At 48.0% G+C, this 19,158-nt stretch overlaps 1 protein-coding gene across 3 annotated transcripts in view; it reads left to right on the forward strand.

The window, feature by feature from the left end:
- P3H2 (prolyl 3-hydroxylase 2) overlaps positions 1-13,694 on the forward strand; it is a 68,055-nt gene extending 54,361 nt beyond the window's left edge. Inside the window, exons 3-15 of one of the 3 annotated variants that reach the window (XM_065844631.2) lie at positions 770-959; positions 3,754-3,885; positions 4,970-5,112; positions 6,863-6,952; positions 7,412-7,452; positions 7,952-8,046; positions 8,705-8,832; positions 9,419-9,514; positions 9,606-9,756; positions 10,263-10,380; positions 10,905-10,980; positions 11,861-12,001; positions 13,481-13,694. In XM_065844631.2, coding sequence (XP_065700703.1) covers positions 770-959; positions 3,754-3,885; positions 4,970-5,112; positions 6,863-6,952; positions 7,412-7,452; positions 7,952-8,046; positions 8,705-8,832; positions 9,419-9,514; positions 9,606-9,756; positions 10,263-10,380; positions 10,905-10,980; positions 11,861-12,001; positions 13,481-13,573 — 1,494 coding nt within the window. In that variant the 3' untranslated portion in view covers positions 13,574-13,694. The other 2 variants (XR_011740547.1, XM_071812656.1) reach the window with 2 other exon arrangements.
- Positions 13,695-19,158: the final 5,464 nt, after the last annotated feature.

A 19,158-nucleotide genomic window follows, 5' to 3' on the forward strand; every position in this document is an offset into this window, starting at 1 on the left:
TAAGGCAAACCAGCTCCTGCTTTTTGAAGGCACCCTCTGATCTTTATTTGATGGCTACATCCCCAAACCAGTTCCTCTCTTCAGAGAACACTGGGGTCACCTGTGGCTGTGAACACCCACCAACAGGCAGCTTTGATGGATGCCTCCTTGGACACTGACAGACAGATCTTGACTTCTGTGTGTTTCTTTTGAGCTGGGTTGTCCCACCTGGGCAGGGTACATGCACATGAGTGATTGCTGGTGAGGGTGCAGGGTGGCAGGCAGAAGAGTGACAGCTCTTCCTACCTTCCCAAAGTGAAAGGCCAACACAAATGCTAGGGCCACCCCCAACTTTCTGGTTTCACAAGACACAAGGAAGGAGAAGTGGCAATTTGGTGTAATTAGCAGAGGTTCTAAGATAGATTTGCCTAGGTCATGTGCGGTCTTTGCCCTTGGCATTCAGCATTGGTGGATAGGAGGGCTAAAACAGGGAAAAGGAGTGGTTTGTCACATAATGCATAATCCAAGAGTGGCACTGAGCGTGCCCTAAGTATGGAGGACTTCGGCATTTATGCAGGTTTACGAGGTTCCACTGGTCCAGAAGTCCATTGATGGCTTAAATGTGGTTTAGTACAACCACTTACATGTGGTAGGTACCAGGGGAGGTTGTTCTGCCCCTGCCTGCTCGTACCTTTTATTGAAAATCACCTGCAGTTGGCAAGGGCAGGATGCTGTGGTCCAAGCACCATAGATTGTTCACAGTCTTGTCTTCTGCGTATCTACTTTGCAGGAGGACTACAGTGCTGGGGTAAGGCACTATGACAAGGAGGAGTTTGAGCTGGCCATTGACTTACTGGAGCGTGCATTGAGAGGGTACTACTCTGAGGATGCAGATTGCCAGATCATGTGTGAGGGACCGCAGAAATTTGAGGAGCATGAGTATCTGGAATATAAGGCTGGTCTCTACGAAGCTATTGCAGGTGAGATCTTTTTGTGTCTTTAGGGCTCCCACCATTGGCCCTGGAATGTTTTCCATTATTGAGTTTGGGCCTTTGGCTGGAATTGGTGAAGTGTCTTCCCTTCCATCGCTGGTCCTGGTGAGTCGCACTGCAGGAGGCACTTGTAAGGCCAGAAGATGTAAATGCAGAGGACAGGGAAGTAGAACCTCTTATTTTGGTCCTGAATGGAAGCTGCTCTGGAAGAATTGCCTTTCCAGATGTGTGGAGCATTTTCAGATTTCTGTAATAGCTGGAAGTATACGTGCTTTAACATAAACTGCCTCGGTTTCCCCCTGTACGCAGTCTCATGTACCTCACTGGAATATAGACATTGCTGGCCCCTGTTTATATTTTCTCTTTTTTTTCAGTGCATATGAAGAGAGCAGCTGAGTCCTCTTGGCCATGCTCCAGATGGTCAGGAAAGTTGCCAAAAAGGCTCAGAACGTAGATTTCCTCCCTGTCCAAAGGGATGGATTTGTCATTAGCGGAGGCCCACCTAATTATGATCTTCATTGAAATCTCTGGAGATAACTGAACATTGCGAAGTAATATTCACATTTGCATGGGTGGCTCTGAGCCAGAGGGGATTAAAATGGTTCATTCTCAGTAGAAATGAGATTACATTTAATTAGTCGTAAGGGAAAGAAGAGCAATAAATTATGGTTTGTTTGGTGACAGAAATCTTATTTATCTGCTCATGATCTTGGAGCTGCATCAAGCTCTGGCGTTTTGCTTCTTGTGTGGAAAATACCTCATTCAGATGCAGATTGTTTTTTGGTTTTGCGTAATTCTGTTTCTGTAAAGACAGGAAATCTAGTTAAAATGACCAAGATGAGAAACCACCAACATACTGGATGGGAAGCTGCCTTTGTTGGCTTTATTCACCCATGCAAAAAAAAAGAGAAATGTTGTAAGGGCTGACTTGGTACCGGTATAGATGTCAGCTGCTCATGTCTGCTTTTAAAGCTGTGAACAGGGTACCAATGGCCATTTCAAGCCCTCCAAGAGAGCAGCCTTCAGTGGCAAAGGAGACCAACCTTCCTTCTTACTGAAAGCTGCTGCTCATTGAACAGGTTTTGGTCTTTGTTAAATTATTTTTGTGCTGTGCAAGTCAAGTGCAGTCCCAGTGAGCAGAGAAGGTGTTTCTATACCAGTCCATGAGGAACACAGACGTGGTCATGGTGTGGTGGTCACCCAGCACATCACCTGGGAGGGAGAACAAGCCAAATGGTCTCTGCAAATGGTGTGCCTGGGAATAGCAACTCCAAAAGCCAGGGTTGTTCAGACAGCCAAAGAAACAGGGAGGTGAGGGCACACGGTGGCAAATAATCTGCATAGTGCAACTGCTTTCCTATAGGGAATGGAGGGAATGTTTGTTATGGGACAGCTTAATCCAGCCATTATCCCCAGACCAAGGATGCTCAGCCTCAGATGTTTCAGCAGGGAGTGGGAACACCAATACACTGAGAAAAGAGAGTTTAAGTTTCTTCAAAACTGATTTCTTTTTTCAGTCCCAGGGTGGATTGCTGTGCTGCTGTGTGGGGCTGAAATGCTCTCACCTCTCCACTCTAGGGACAGATGCATTTCAGTGGATTGATTGCAGTTTATATAGCCTGTTTTTAGGGCACCCTGACAGTACCAAGAAAAAGCAGTACTTCTCAGTGATGAATTAACCCAGATCTAGGATGCTTAAGTAGGTTTAAATTACAACAAAAATATTTATGTCCTTTTCATTCTTTCTTTCCTTAATGTAATACTCTGGATGTGTATGGTAAATCAGATAACTACCCAGACTACCTGCCCAGAGCAAATGGGAACTGTTTTGAGTTTCCACTTGATTTCATCACCAATTACTCAGGCTGATTTTTTGGCAGCTCTGAGAAATGCTTTGGTAGCTGAGCACATGTTTTTTTTTTTTCCAAGCCTGTGTTTGTTTCTTAAAGTTTTTAATGGTGTACAGAGACAGAGCAAGTAAGTAGATTTGTAAGTATATTGCAGCAAAGGCTCCAAACTGGAATCATATGTCACCGTTGGCTTCAAAACTGTACAGCTGATACAACGCCTATATTGTGGGCTCCCACCAATTAAGAAACCTTGCTAATGGCAGATGTTTACCACGTGCTTGCATTTCCTTGGGAGATATCTCATCTTTGAGAAGCAGCAAACATGGGGATCTTGCAGCCAATATTTGGACCTTAGACCTTTCGGTCACACAGCGCAGGCACCTTGCTCAATTGTGCTTGAAATCTGTACCATCCCCTCTTGCCTACACCTCCCTGTGCCCTCAGGAGCTATTTTGCTGCAGAAAGGAGGGGATTAAAGATGAGCTGAAGGGAGGCAGTGTGGAGATGAATTTGATGTGGCAGCATGTGTGACCACTCTGTCTTCACATCTCCACTTGCTTTGTGGGTGTCCTCCCCTTTGGTTTGGCTCTTGGAGTTGAAGAACCACCTGTCACCTGCATGTCCCTGCACCCATCTGGCTTTCCTGGGCAGAAGCAGCAGCTCCCAACACACAAAAGAGATGCTCAAGCTCCCCCTGCAGTTTGACAGAAGGACAAAGGCATTTCTCAAGGGAGGCAAAAACGTGACTGCAACTCTCCATTTGCTTTGAGAGGATCATGAGCTTTTTCTCTGGGTGCACAGTAGCCTGCTGGACCAGGACAGTGTGAGTTGCGTGTCCTTCAGTTGGGGAGATTTAGCCTCTATCTGTCCTCATCTCAGCACCATCACTGTCTTTCTCAGTTCAGATCATTTTCTTCTTCTTTTCTTGGCAGATCACTACATGCAAGTCCTGGCTTGCAAACATGACTGTGTCCGAGAACTCGCCACACGGTCAGGCCGTATCTCACCAATTGAAAATTTCCTTCCCCTCCATTATGACTACTTGCAGTTTGCCTATTACAGAGGTAAGGGCTGTCTTTGTGTTCCTCATAATGCTTGCTGGGTTTTGTTACATTTTGTAGAGGCTTGAACTGCTTCATGTGGAAATCAGGATATTTCCACATGTCTGTGCTACTGTGATCCAGTGACATGGTCTGAAATAGTCAGGAAGAAAAGGACATTGGAAATTGTCTCTTCAAAAGTCCTTTTCCTTTCAGGTTGACTGAAATGCAATTAAGTATTTTTGTAAAAGTGTTTTAAATCATCAGTCATGTTTTAAAAGCCCAGCCTTTAGCTTAAACATTATTATTCTTTAAATCATGCTTATTTTTATGGCACTTTCATTTGCCTTTTGATATTAAAGTTCGGGGGATTGATAGGTTTCTCATTTTCTGAAACCAACTGATACATTTTCTGCAGGTACAGGTACACAAGTTAGCCTAAGCTTATCTCAAGATGACAATTTTTGCTAATTACCAAATATTTTAAGATTCACAGTAAAGTTTCAGGGGTTGGCAACATTGCAAAATATCAGGAGTTGGCAGGACTATAAAATATTTTCAATTGTGTGGTCCTATATGGCATTTTATTATGTTCTGTTACATAAAATCTAGGCAGAATTTTGCTATGTCAGGCTTGTGCTAAGGGCTCTTTCCTGAAAAGGGCAGAATGTGGGAGGGTCAAAATTGCTACTCAAACCCAAAGCTTCTTTATTCATCAGTGCAATGGGAAGAAAGCTGGAGGAGTCAGCAATGTTTTGTGTGTGGTGTACAGGCTTTCTTATTCCCCTGCCCAACTAGAGGTTTAACGCGGTGGGTAAAACCCTGCAGAGCCCTGAGAGGTGCTGTACAGGAGAGAGGCAGTTTGCTACCAGGCAGCATCCCTATGCTGCCAATGCAGTTGGATCCAATTTGGATGCCCTCCAACCTGTGCATGACTGCAGAGAAGTTGTCCCTCTGTGCCTCAGTTTCCCTGCAAGTGAAATGGAGTGGTTAAAACAAAGTTGCATCAAAAGAGCCTTGTGAAGTGCTGGGCTCACTCTTCAGCTGATGAGGAGCTGGGGCTGTGTCCCTCTCTGCCCCCCCTGACAACTGTTGTGTTGCCTCCCAGTTGGTGACTATGTGAAAGCCCTGGAGTGCGCCAAGTCCTACCTCCTCTTCCACCCGGATGATGAAGATGTCTTGGAGAACGCTCGTTATTACGAGGGCCTCTTGGAAGGTACGATGGATCCAGACACCATCAAACCCAGGAAGGTGAGAGTCTTTGGTGGGAGACTTTAACTACAACTACCTGAAAGGAGGTTGAAGCAAGGAGGGTGTCAGTCTCTCCTCCCAGGTAACAAGTGACAAGATCAGAGGATATGACGTCAAGTTACCCTAGGGAAGGTTCAGATTGGATATTAGGAAAAACTTCACAGAAAGGGTTGTCAAGCATTGGGACAGGCTACCCAGGGCAGTGGTGGAGTCACCATCCCTGGAGAAGTTTAAAAGACATGTAGATGAGGTTCTCAGGGACATGGTCTAGAGGTAGACTTGGCAGTGCAAGGTTAACAGTTGGACCTGATGATCTTATAGGTCATTTCCAATGAAAATGATTCAATGATTCCAGGAAAAGCATCAGCTGGAAATAAAAGCAACTTAGCAACTTTCTCACAGTAGGACCACTTTGAAAACAGATGTGGAGGTGCTGGACTAGCGCACAGTGCTCATTGTCTGGGTGCAAATCCAGAATCACTGGTGTGGGGAGGAAGCTCAAGGGTAGGATCTTCTTTAAATGGGGACTTCAGCTTAGCAAAGCGCAAGCAAGGGCAGGGAGGGTGATGACCGAATGTCTCAACAACATAAACCCTCCTCTCGTTCAATGCTCCAGAGGAGACATGGGGGAAGAATGCAATGCAGCACTGAGAAGAGGGCAACCTCTGTTAAGAGAGGGCTAAGAAATATTTTCCCAGGAGAAGGTTGGGATGTCAGTGTTACTCTCAAATCACTGAGCTTGCAGTTCAGTGCTCAGCCTGTTCTGCAGGGAGTAGCTTTGCTATCACAGGGTTAGGCTGGGGTCAAACAACCAAACAGTGTGTGGTCAGTCATCCAGCAGGACAGGCTTCCTCTCTGGTCTGGGCAGCTTTTATCTGCAGCCCTGGGGCTGCCATTCTCACAATGCTGAAGAGGAGAAATTCCTCTCGTCCCATCACAGCCCTGCTGAGGCTCATTCCCCTTGCACCATAAGCAGAGACTAGGCAGGAATTATATTTTCCATTCCCTTGGGAATTCCTTGATTTCCAAGAAAATCAGTGTGCATTTGGTAAAATACTACAAAGAAAAGGGAAACAATAAACAAGAACAACTATAGTTTCTTCTCACGAAATGAATATAGGAAAATAAAAAGATTTCATTGTCTCTAATGTTTTGAAGTCTTCTGTAAAAGAAAAAATAATTGGTTTTTGCTTTGCAAAGTAACTTTCTAGGAGAAACCCCAGTGTTTTCTTTACAATTTTTTTCATTCAAAAAAGCCCTTTGATGGATGGTTTCAGGTGGCTGTGCTTTGTGGTCCCTATCCGAGTGCCCTGAGTGTGTCCCAGGCTGTGACACTGCAACCCACCCACCACTGGGCTCTGCATTGCAGGTGGGGAACCACGGCACAGCCCAGGTCCCTGCTCCACCAGCCTCAACCTGCCTCCTGTTCTGCAGCTGGGGCTTCCCTGGGCAGCCTCTTACCCAGATATTTAGAGGCTTTCCAAGGTGCTCAGCACCCTCTGCCAGCTATGGGCATGTATTTTGGGGTTTCAGGCTTCCCAAATGAGTTGGTGAATGCTCCCCTTCTGTGATGTAGTGGAAGCCTCAGCCCTGTGTCCAGCATTGCTCTAAGGCATGAACCAGGCATCTCTCTCCACAGAGGAGTCTGCAGTGTTGCATGAAGAGCAAACTCCTCTTGAGGCAGAGGTGCATTGTCTGTGTCTTATGAAAGCTACATGTGCAACTACTCCCCTTTTCCTCTTCTTTTCAGGAAGCAAAAATGTTGCTGCGGCGCCATAAGCTGGAGTCTCACCTCTTGCAGGTGGCTGCGGCCGGCCTTGGATACACCTACACAGAGCCGGTAATGCCTGGGTCTGCTGTGGCAAGGACATTTAGGAGTTCACAGCTATAGGACCAGCTTCCCCCATCTCCTTGCCTATAAAGCAAGTCCCGTGTAGGTGACTCAGGAGCTCAGTCTTGGCCTGGTTTGTTCCCTATGGGAAAATGGTGATGGCAAAGCAGGGCAGGCAGATGTTCCTGGGGTGAAGGACAAGCAGATGCAGCTCTCCTGCCGTGGTGTCTGGCTGTGTCTCAGAGAAGGCTGGACAAGCTGAACTCCATCTGTACTCCTCATATGATGCCAGTTGGGTTGGGGTTACATTTTCAATTTGATGACCCCAGGCAATTGCCCAAAGTTGTGTGGGATGGATCCATACCAGCGATGCTGGCTGTTGTCCCAGGGTGCGAGGCAGAGCAGGTAGTTCCCTGGCTTTGGCTGGAATGTTAATTTTTGGAACACAACGTCTCTCTTTTCTTGCAGAACTACTGGAACAGGTATGGCGCCCGCCAGGATGAGCACAGGTGAGCTACCGCCTGCCCCAGCTGAGCCCACAGCTTCACCAGTCCCTGAACTGGAATGGAGGTGGTGTGCCCGTGATGGGGTACCAGCCTGCCACTTGGGGGGTGCTGCCCATCCACCTCAGCACACCGTCATGGTTGTATTAAGGCACTTTGCTCCTTATCATTACAAACATTCCCACAAGCACCTTATTTTAGCTGAGTGCTTTAAAACCAGTGGTGATCTAGAGGGAGCTTGGTTGATAAGGCAAGGGTTGATGTTCGGATTTGTTGGTGTTTGTGCTTTGCTGGTGGAAACTCCTGGTTCCATTACCAGAAAAATATGATTTGCCACAGGACAGGGTGAGGGCTTCTGCTTTTATGGTTGTGACTTTTGTACAAAGTACCAGTATGCCCTTTTTTTTTCAGGTATTGGTTTCTGAAGGGTGCAAAACAGTGCAGTTCTGAGAAGTGGAGAGCTGTGTCCAAAGTCGTGATGTTCCTTCTCTCTCTTGCTCCTCAGTGTCCCATCAAGTATTAGCAGTGAACCAGAGGATGGGCCCCGGCTGTCCCTTGCAAAGAAACCCATGCCAAAACCAGATCGAGAGTTAAAGGAGGGTAAGTCTGATAAAGAGGTTTCAACAAAATCAGAAGCTTTTTTCCGATTGCTAGAGACTGCAGACTGCAAAGGCTGATCACTGAGCAATGGGGGTCAGTCCTATCTGAGGGGTTTGAAGGTTTGTTTAAGGAACTGGGAAGTCTTCAATGCTGCTACAGCATTTCTGGGTCTGTGGATCCCACCAGCGCTACTCTGCTCTTGGACTTGTTCTTTCCACCTGCTGAGATGTGGGGCGGAGCAGGGTGCTCTGGCTCTTTCACTCCCAGCTTCCTTCTTGGTGGAGCACAAATGATGCTTGCTGCAAGATCAGCACCATGTCAAGTTTTCTACGTATGTAAAAGACAAAAAAGCTGGTGTCTGTCTCTCTCATTGTGTCCCACCGGTTTTGGTATTTTCAGTCTGTGGTCCCTGTATTTGCAAGGCAGCTAATGAGTAGGTGAAAAATGTTGATGCTCTTTCAGGAAATTGATTTAATCTCTGGGTGTTTCCTATGTTTCTGTTTCATTTGTTGCTGATGTGAGATCAAACTCTGCTCTCTGCTGTGAAGCTCTTTCCCTGACAGTCACCCGGGTGACTTCAGCTTGCCCTCAGACAAAATACAAGATATCAACGAGGCCAGGACATGTTCAGCAGGGTCTTTTTGTGTCTCTCCATCAGGGGGTCCACTTCTCTACAGTGACGTGAAGTTTGTCTACAACTCGCAGCAGCTGAACGGCACCCAGCGAGTGCTACTGGATAACGTCATCTCAGAGGAGCAGTGCCGAGAGCTTCACAGGGTGGCCAGTGTGAGTAAGCAGTGCCCCTGGGGGAGACATGGCTGCCACCTGGCCTTCCCCAACATTTGGCTCATGAGAGCTGAATATGTGATCAGCCCCTGGAGAGACCCTAGGCTCACACCTCACTCTTTGAGAGTTGTAAATGAGGCCAGGATGTCTGTGGAGAGCAGTCAGATGCTTATCCCCAGAACACACCCAAAACTGCAGTGCAGGAGCTGCTGCTCTATCTTGGGCCATTCTTAGAAACATGCTGAAAGACAGAGCCTGTGCAGAAATAGCTCTTTGCCCCGTGTTATACACAACCCCAAAGGATGCTCATCCACAAGTCTGGTGGACTATTCTCATCCATCAGCAACTGAGCCTGGGGAGGGACTGAGGGTGCTTGAACATCCTCAGTCAGAATGTGGGCAGCTGTTTCCCAGCATCTCAGAGTGGATCGTGCTCATAGAGAGCTGCAGCGCCTTTCCACTCAGCTTGCCTGTCCCAGTGAATGCAGCCCTGGGGCATCTGGGGAAGAGGGTCAGGAATGCCTCCATTGCAGCTCCCCCTCTCCTGGGGAACCAGTTCACCACTCGCTCATGTTTGTGCCTTTCAGGGGATCATGTTGGCTGGAGATGGTTACAGGGGCAAAACCTCCCCCCATACCCCAAATGAGAGATTTGAAGGTGCCACTGTCCTCAAAGCCCTCAAGGTACATCTCCTTCCCTCCTCCTCCTCTCCCGTGCCCTTTCTCCCAGACAGCACATGGCTCTGATCCTCACTTTCCCCTTCTCCTTGCCCAGTACGGCTATGAGGGCCGCGTCCCACTGAAGAGCGCCCGGCTCTTCTACGACATCAGCGAGAAGGCTCGCAGGATTGTCGAGTCCTACTTCATGCTGAACTCCACGCTCTACTTCTCTTATACCCACTTGGTGTGCCGCACTGCCCTTTCTGGTGAGGACCTGGGGGGCTGATGGTGGGGCAGGGGTGGGAGGATGGGGGGTTTGTGAGTGGGGGACCTAAATCTGAGAGTAGCTCTGTTTTGTCTGATGCTTAAACTGATGGCTGAGGGCTGGGCAAAGTCATTGTCCCCATAGCAGCAAAGGGTGGCCATTGCTGTCCTGAAGAAGCTCATTTCTGGGGTGTTTCTTGTTTTTCATGTCTCCAACTCTTTCTCTTTTCTTGTCTCTCTTCTCTTGCTTCCTCTCCCTGTCCCTTCTTTCCACCCCTCCCCAGCTCTCCATCTCACTTCCCTGCTGTAAGGAACAAGCAGAGCTGTGCAGATCTGAGTCCTCAGATGTTGCCTTTTCTCCTCAGCCTTTCCTTTCCTCCTCTCACCTGTGAACACCACCTGGAGTGGAGTCAGGCCAGGCTCCCCCCATGACAAACCCCACAGAGCATGGCATTTCCATCTCATCCACTCCTTTTCCTTCCCCCTTCCTCCACATGGTCCTGCCTAGGCCAGCAGGAGAGGAGGAATGACCTGAGCCACCCCATCCATGCTGACAACTGCCTCTTGGACCCCGAGGCCAATGAGTGCTGGAAGGAGCCTCCTGCCTACACCTTTCGGGATTACAGGTAGGGAGGAAGGGGGGGACTGCTGCTGGGGACCCTCCCCAAGGCAGGGCATCCTGCTCCACAGGCTGTAAGCCCTAAAGCTGGTAAATCCCAGCTGTGGCAGAAGTGAGATCCAGCAGGTAGTTTCTGGTGGCAGGCAGCATTGCAAGTAAGGTTTAAGCCAGATATTAACTGTAATGGCTCTGCGAAATTTTAGGGTTCGGAGATACCAGCTGTGGCCCACAGGGCTGTGTCTCTGTCATGTGTTTTTAGTGCATAACAAAAGGGTGGGAGCTGGTGGTATGCAGGGGACATTTTGAGACTTACCTAGCCAGGGAGAGATCTGCTGGTTCTCAGCTGTGGCTCCAAAATGAGGGCACTTTGGATGTCCCTGACTGGCCCCATAGCAGGATGTCCCCTCCCCAGCAGCACCGCCCGCCCACAATGCCTCAGTGGAGTGATGCAGGATCTGACCTGGAGGTGGGGATCAGCCCCAAGCCCTCCCTGCTGCTCCCTTCACAGGGGTCTCCCGCTTCCTCCCCCAGTGCCCTCCTGTACATGAACGCAGATTTCGAAGGAGGCGAGTTCATTTTCACCGAGATGGATGCTAAAACTGTGACGGTAAGTCAGTGCTGTGAACCAAACACTGTTCCTCAGCAGCCTGTGCTGGGACTCTGGCCTTCCCCAGGCAGCCTGTGGCTCCTGCCTTGCAAAGAGTCCTTACAAAATCCTGCTGATGGAGATGCACGGACCTTCAGTGCTTTGCTCAGAGGCTGTGATGAGTGGGAAACCTGCAAATCAGAGGGATGGCTGAGAGTCGTCCCTGCCAGGAGGACCGCTGAGCTCCCACCCCATCTCGTGGCCAAACATTAAGTGATGCCTCCAAACATATGCAGTATCTGGCTCAGAGCAGGTCATGGTGGTGGACATCAGTGGCTCAGGCATAAGCTCCAGCCTCTGCTTGGGGCTGTTTGTGAGGCTGGTCACCCCCTCCATGGCTGGACAGAGCATCTGGGCACCATGCTGGGGCTCTGAAATCTGGTAGATGCTGGAGGGTAGATTGCATCTACCTAAGACCAGTGCCAGAGGGTTGATTTGTTTTTCTGCCCCCAAGGGCCTGCAGGATACCAGTTGTGGACTCAGCAGAGAGAAGAAAGAGGTGTTTCATAGACCATGCCAGGGTTAGCTCAAACCTCCCTGGAGTTATGCTGTGGTCTTGTGCTGTTGGTGGTCACCTGCAGGTTTTGCAAGGACTCCATGTAACCATCTCCTTTCTGCACAATGACTGCACAGCAGGACTAAGCCCCACAACTCATATTTACCCCACACATTTTTACAGCCATGCTGAGCTCTGTCCCCCAGAGCAGCTCACTGAGTCCTGGAGCAATGCAGAGAGATGCCCAGTAAGATCCCAGGCCCTGAGCAATGGTGAGCCCAGCCATGGCCAGCGCATGCGGCCGTGCTGCGCCTTGCTACCCTGCTGTCTCCTGTTTCCCCACAGGCCTCCATCAAGCCCAAGTGCGGACGAATGATCAGCTTCTCGTCAGGTGGTGAGAACCCCCATGGGGTGAAGGCGGTTACCAAAGGCCAGCGGTGCGCTGTGGCTCTCTGGTTCACCTTGGACCCACTTTACAGAGAGCTGGTGAGTCCCTCCATCACAACGTGAGGGGAGCGGCAGATACTCAGCATCCTGAAGGAACCCAGACCATATTTAACCCCAGCGACTCTATTTTCATCACAGCCTCCCCGCTGCAGCAACACTCCCATCTGCTGCACCGTGGGGACATGAATTGGTGGTGTGGGACTGAGCAGTCTTCCCTGCTGGCCATGTTCCTGGGCACCCATGAGGCTGGGCTGGGGTGCTGAGCGGGATGCGGGAGAGTTCTGTGCAGGGCTGGGCTGCCCATTTCTGACACCTAGTGGCAATAACTTGATGAACAGGAAAATCCTCCCCAGCCATCTGCAGCTCAGCTGCCAGTGACGTGTAGCTGCTCCCAGGTCACAGAATCACAGAATGGTTAGGGTTGGAAGGGACCTCTGGCGATGACCCAGTCCAACCCACAATGACTCAGGGCAGACAAGAAGACTGAAACAGTCTTAGAAATCTTTCCTGCAAGCAAGTTTTTAAGGCAAGAGGTGACCCTTGCTCGAAGATCCCAAGTCCCGAAGCCTGTCCAGCTTCCCCAGCTGAGCTACACAAAGTTCAGGCACTGTGTTCAGAGCACTACAGAAGTACAGACTCATACTGCATGAACCCTTTGGGAGCAGGAGATAAAGAAATAAAAAGAGCAGATTGCTTACTCCTAATTAAAGACACAGACAAGTTTAATGCTAATAGTGATAAAGCACCTATGTAACCTCAGTTCAAAAACAACTAGAAAGCCACGGTGTTAACACAAGAAGCAAAGCAGACCTGGCTCACCAGAACAGCTCTAAAGCAGTTTGGCAGCCTTTAAGTCCACAGGTCTGGGCATCCAGATGCCTTGATACAACTGGGCTGTGGTGCCTTTCAAAAGGCAACCCCCACATTGTGTTTTAAAAGCCTGCTGTACTGGCCCCTTTGATAGCAATACTGATCTATAAGAATAAAACATGAAGCAAAACTAAATGCAGGGAGAGAGCAAACCCCTTGTGCCTTTCCTTTGTGAAGCAGGTGGGCCGTGAGATTTTTGGGAGAAGTTTATTTTCAGACATGCACTTTCCTGTTGCTCTGCTTACTGGCGCTAGCTGAAACTCCTTCATGCATGGTGCATGTGTGGAAGGAGATCAGCCCTGCCCAGGGAGCTGGAAATCCACATCAAGCAGAGGGGACAGGGGCAGGGGACGCCGTGGCAGTGGCTGCGGCTGCTAGTAATGTGTGAAAAGGGATCAACAATACTTCAGCTCTGTCCCGACCATTGCAGCCCCTGGAGGGAAGAAGGAATTAGGTATTGAGGTGCAGAGTGATTTGATTAATTTTGCCCAGCAAATCCCCAGCTCAAATCCCAGGCTGTCCCCCATCTTCTCAACTACACTGCTGGTCCTTGGATGAACTGCTGGCTGTGAGATGAGCTGTACTGAATAAGCTGAGAGCAGGTGCTGAACTTCTGCTATTATGGTTTCTTCCAATCCTCTCTTGCAGGAGAGAATCCAGGCAGATGAAGTGATTGCAATGTTGGACCAGGAGCATCTAGGACCCACTGAAATGAACATCAACCCCAAGGATGAGCTATGAACTAGGCCAAAGACTTTTTCTATTAAATATTTATTTAATATTGTTAATCTTATTAGAACCCTTCTATTTTTGTACAGAGCTGCTGTATAAATTAACAAGTTAATATGATTGTGGAGTTTCAGGAGTGCCTCTTCTGTGTTTAACACAGCTCTTGCTGGGACCCCTCATCCCTGTGCCAGTATCTCCTGCTGGGTCTGACACTGCCTCTGGGATTCCCTGTCCTTCCCTAGCACATCTCAGGACTTATTCAGGACCACTTTGCCCCCTTGGAGGACACTTTTTTTTTTTTCCCTTCCTCAACCAGAAACAGCTGCTTCTCTTTAGCTTCTGCTAGTGAAATGTCTCAGATGTGCTAATGCACCAGTCTTCCCGCCCCTGCTAAGTGATGGCTGAAGACCTGGGCAGTGCTGCCGTGGGGGAAACTGGAACGTAAGTCAGTTATGGCTGTCCTTTCCATCTCAGAGCCCTTAATCATTTGTAATATGCTTTTTAGGGAAACAAGCAAAGCAAAACCCAGGTCCTAGCAAAATGTATATCTCTCTGTAGCCATGCAAAACTGGCCTTTGGGCAGAACTTCCAGAAATCACCTGCTTGGCAGGAGCGTGAGCTGTGCACAGGCATGAAGGGATTGAATTTGCAGCTGACTCTGGTGAAACAGGGTCTGTCGCTCCCTTTTCTTGCTAATGGCCTGGGATGCATGAAATAAACTGCTTCATATTGCAGCCTTTGAGCTTCCAGCCCAGTGCTGTTGCTGGTAAAACCCAAAGTTAAAGGTCATAGTTTCCAGGTTCATGTTGGAAAGCAGCGGAAAGGCTCAGGGATGTTACAGTGCCATGTTGTTGGATGGTCACAGTGTGGCTTTGTACTCTGGATGTCCTGGCTGCATCCTCCCATCCTGGCAGTGCAGAAGCAGCAGATGTTCATGGTGCAGCAGCATCTGTTTGTTCAGAGTATTTCCGACCCAGTCTGAGGGTGAAAGCACATGCTGCTTATCACAAGAGATTTACTACACCAGTAACTACTGCTGAGTAAATGATCCCTCTCCCACCATTAAATTAACTCCTCTGCATGGAACCAGGGCAGCCTCAGTCAGAATGAGTACTGAAGTCACAGAATTGCCCATGTGTCAGACATAAGGACAGCTTTTATTCTGACCCAGAAGCTGCGTATACTGCTAGAAAGCAGTTTCTGAAGGGCAGGTTGCAGCAATCTTTACTGTTGAATTTACTGCAAGGCTGCTGTCTCTCCAGAAAGCACTGCAGGGATCTTGGCTGGTGTTTGCATCCCTGAGCAGGTTTGCTCAACTTCCTGCTCCATTGGCACTGTCTCAGTCCTTTTCTGCTCCCCTCTGCCAGATGTGACATTTCCAGAACTTAAAATCTGCAATAGGGAATTGTCTTGTCTCTGATCATTTAGCTGTGCCTATCCAAACCTTCCAGGCTCAGCAGCACCCTCTTTCCATCCAGTCATTGGCTGCAATGGCCACGAACAAGGATGGTCCTTCTGTAGAGACCTCCTCAAAAGCTGGTCCTCGGCAAGAATACAGAGGAAACTCAGTGCATATGGGAAAACAAATGCCCAGATTGTGAAGAAGGTACCATTACTGGGTAGAAAATGATAGAAGGGTCATTTGCTTAATGTCCTCCAATGCAAGGGAGGAAGGTCTGAGGTTCTGAGCCACAAGTGTGGCTTCTTTCTTCGACCATTATCTGCCTTCCCACTAGACTGTTGAAATGATTAATTGTGTTGGCTCCCTGTAGAACTGCCCATAGGTCTCTGCCTTCAGAGACCCTTCCCTGCTCAAATGCCTCCCCTGGAAATATTTAATCCCCCTTTTTTTAAAGCAGCCAGAGAAAAAGCTGGAGGGAAGAAGACGAGGGCAGCTGGCCAGCTGAAATGCAGGTGTTGTCCTCTGTCTGCATCACTCTATTGCATCCGAGGCTTGACTCCTACATGCTGGACCTTCAGCAGGTGTTTGTGCTGCCATCCCCCTGACAGCCATGTCTGCCTGGGCGCATCCTGCAGAGCTGCCCCCGCAAGCATCTCGGTGCAGCCCCTGATCCCCAGGGGTTGCAGGGATTCCACCACCCGGTCCTGCTGTGGGGAGGTGGCAGGGGGAGCATCGCAGGTCATGATTTTTTTGCTGCTGTGGTGGTTAGCCAGAGCTGTGTCTAAATCCAGAGGAAATAAACTAAACACAACATCTGGGCCTATCTTTGTCTTTCTTTAGCCAAATATTAGAAAAGAAGACTGGGGGATGGTACCTCTCCCTTCAGGGTTTCCTTCCCCAGGCCCTAGAGCACATGCACACACCCCTGTACTGTCGGAGCATCAGAGACACCTATGTGGACAGAATTAAGCAAAATTGCGTATGTGCGTTTGCCTGCCTGTCCATCTCCTTTACATGACATCCAGCAGCCTAATAACTTATGCACCATTGGCACACTTCAGCAATTTGGAGAGCAGGTGCTGCTGGGGTGTGCAGGAGGCTGGGGAGCAAAGTGGCTCCTGGTGAAACAACAGCTTTGGTGTGGAATGGCGGAGCAGCCTCAGATAGATGCGGCATTCCAGAACTCAACTGCAAACACGAACCCCAAGTCCCCAAGAAGGGGAAGGACTCTGGGGTGCTTGGGCCGAGCTGCTCACCACGCTGCTCTGCCACCAGGACCTGCGTGCAGCCCATGACAGGCTGAAGCCAAGAAACAGGAATGCAGTGAGTCAAAGGCACTTTTCCTGTTTGTTTATTTTTCCAGCTTTCTGCCCTGACAAATCTAGTTCAGAAGAGGATTTGTATTTCTGCTGCAACAGCAGAGGCGGTTGCCAAATTTTTTGGCATGCTGCAGCCTCACAGGAGCAAGTTACGGAGATCTTTGGGATAAGCACGAAAAAACAATGGAAGGTTTTGGGTCTCTTTGGTATCCGAGTGGGATGGTTTAACACCAAGGTGGCTTGGCCTCTGAGAAATGAATTTTAACTCTTGGATTTGGTGTAGCAGGCTGGCATCAGCCAGAGCTGTCAAGGTGCACCCACAGGGCACCCGCATCCCTGGAAAAAGAAAGCTAACAACAATACCAAATATATACACTCCTCCTTGGTCAAATATACCCCAGGAACAACCTGATGCACTAACATTTTTGCTTCCTGCTATTAGATTGGTGCAAAAGGAATTGCGGCTTTTTTGCATTGTTTAAATTTGCCATTAGATAGTGGAATACCTTCTTAAATTAATATGGTTAGGTAATATATCATTTTAATGCACTTTTTTCAATTTATGTTGGTTTTGCTCATGACTTATTACTTGCTGTATATATTTCTTTTACACTATGGAAATGATTATTTCTCAATTGGATTTTGACATGCAATGAAAAGCGGATTTTTATATGACAACCGGTGACGACCAGCTCAGTGGTTGGGCCAAGAAAAACCTCCAAAGCCAAAAAGAGATCATGGTTACTGTTTGGTAGGCTGCTGCCAATCTGATCCACTTCAGCATTCTGAATCCTGATGAAATCATTCCATCTCAGAAGGCTGCTCAGCAAATTGATGAGATGCACCGAAAACTGCAATGCCTGCAGCCAGCACTGGTCAACAGAAAGGGCCCAATTCTTCTCCACAACGACTGCCCACATGTTGCAGAACCAACGCTTCAAAAAAATTGAACTGGGCTACAAAGTTTTGCCTCATCTGCCATATTCACCTGACCTCTCTCTAGTCAACTAGCACTTTTTCAGGCATTTCTACAACTTCTTGAAGGGAAAATGCTTTCACAACCAGCAGGATACAGAAAATGCTTTCCAAGGGTTAGTCAAATCCCAAAGCATCGATTTTTTTTATGCTACAGGAATAAACACATTTCTTGCTGGCAAAACTGTATTGATTGCAGCGGTTCCTATTTTGATGAATACAGAGGTGTGTGAGCCTAGTTAAAATGATTTAAAATTCACGGTCCAAAACCACATTTACTTTTGCACCAACCTAATATTAATATATTGGCTCACATTGGTTATTCCAGTCTTGCTCTGTCAGTCTGGTAATAGCTGCTTCCCAAAACCCCTACGCAAAACAGTTCCACAAGGCGGCAGTGCCCAAAGTCACATCACTGAGAATAAAGCTGATACGTTTCATAATAAGCCTTACAGCTCCCATGCCAGCTCTGAGCTCCTCTAGTCACGGCTTGGCCACCGAAGGGAGCCACAAATCACTTACAGGTTGGCCATTTTTTTAATACGTGTCCCAGTTCTATCATCAGCAATGGGAGCAGTACGGGGATGCTTGAACCATGTCTTAGTTCCGTGTTAATGCTGCGGTGCCACTCCTAATACCAATAATATATGCAGGGTGGGATTAGCAGGGTTGATTTATGACAATGAGAAAAAAATTAAAAAAAAAAAAAAAGAAAACAACTCATGAAGGAAACGTAATAGAATTTAAAAGTATTTAAAACAACAACTTAAGTAGCTGTGTGTGTGTATGTGTGCCTGCTTGGGTGCGGCCATTGCTCTAAAAGTGAAGTCCTGCGTATGTTACTCAATGCCAGGGGATCTTCACCAGCAAGAAGCTTTGTTTTTATTTTGACATTCAAATGGGTCTGAGCCAAGTTTGGTTTGCCCCTTGCACAAGGCTGTTGCTCAGGTTTGTGGCCGGGGGGGCGGGCTGGAGGAACACGGTGTGTGTCACAGGCACACCTTCAGCAACACGGAGTTAGAAAGGCACCCAATACCTCATGCAGAGAGCAGGAGCATGGAAAACAATTTGTACAATAAAGAACTACCAGCGGGGCCAGAAGAAAGCCTGAGACTGAGCCACTTTGAGCTGTAAATACTTTAATGCAAGTGGCTGCTGAAAATTTCCCTTCAGCCAAAAGCTCACCTGATAGCTTAGGTTGTGCAAAAGTAATTACGGTTTTCCGCTGTGAATTTTAAATCATTATAACTAGGCTCAAACACATCTTTATTCATCAAAATAGGACCCATTACAGTCAACACATTTTTGCCAGCAAGAAGAAAGTTTGTTTATTCCCGTGGCTGGTTCTCCAACGTGTGGTCAGGCGTTGCCATGGAGAAGAATTGGGCCCTTTCTGTTGACTGATGCCGGTTGCAGGTGCTGCAGGTTTTTTTGCATCTCATCCATTTGCTGAGCATCCTTCTCAGATGGAATGGTTTTTGTCGGGATTCAGAAGGTTGTAGTGGGTCAGACTGGCAGCAGACCACCAAACAGTTAGATGACCTTGTGTAGTTGTAAGAAGATGAGTCTCGATGATTGCTCTCAGTTGGTCGTTGTCGCCTTCCAATTGCCAGCTGCTATGCTCTTCATCTTCCAGGCTCTTATCTCCTTTGTGAAACTTTCTGAACCACCACTGTACGTTTGTGAGCAGTTCCTGGGCCAAATGTGTTTTTGATGTTGCGAATTGTCTCTGCTGCTTTATGATATATTTTGAACTCAAAAAATAAAACCGCTCGTATTTGCTTTTTGTCTAATATAATTTCCATAGTGTAAAATAAATATAAAATAAACAGCAAGTAAGTCATGAGCAAAAAAAAAAAAACATAAATTGAGAAAAGTGCATTCAAATAGTGTATAACATA

This window comes from Patagioenas fasciata, chromosome 9 (assembly GCF_037038585.1).
Source record: "Patagioenas fasciata isolate bPatFas1 chromosome 9, bPatFas1.hap1, whole genome shotgun sequence".
Lineage (NCBI taxonomy): Eukaryota > Metazoa > Chordata > Aves > Columbiformes > Columbidae > Patagioenas > Patagioenas fasciata.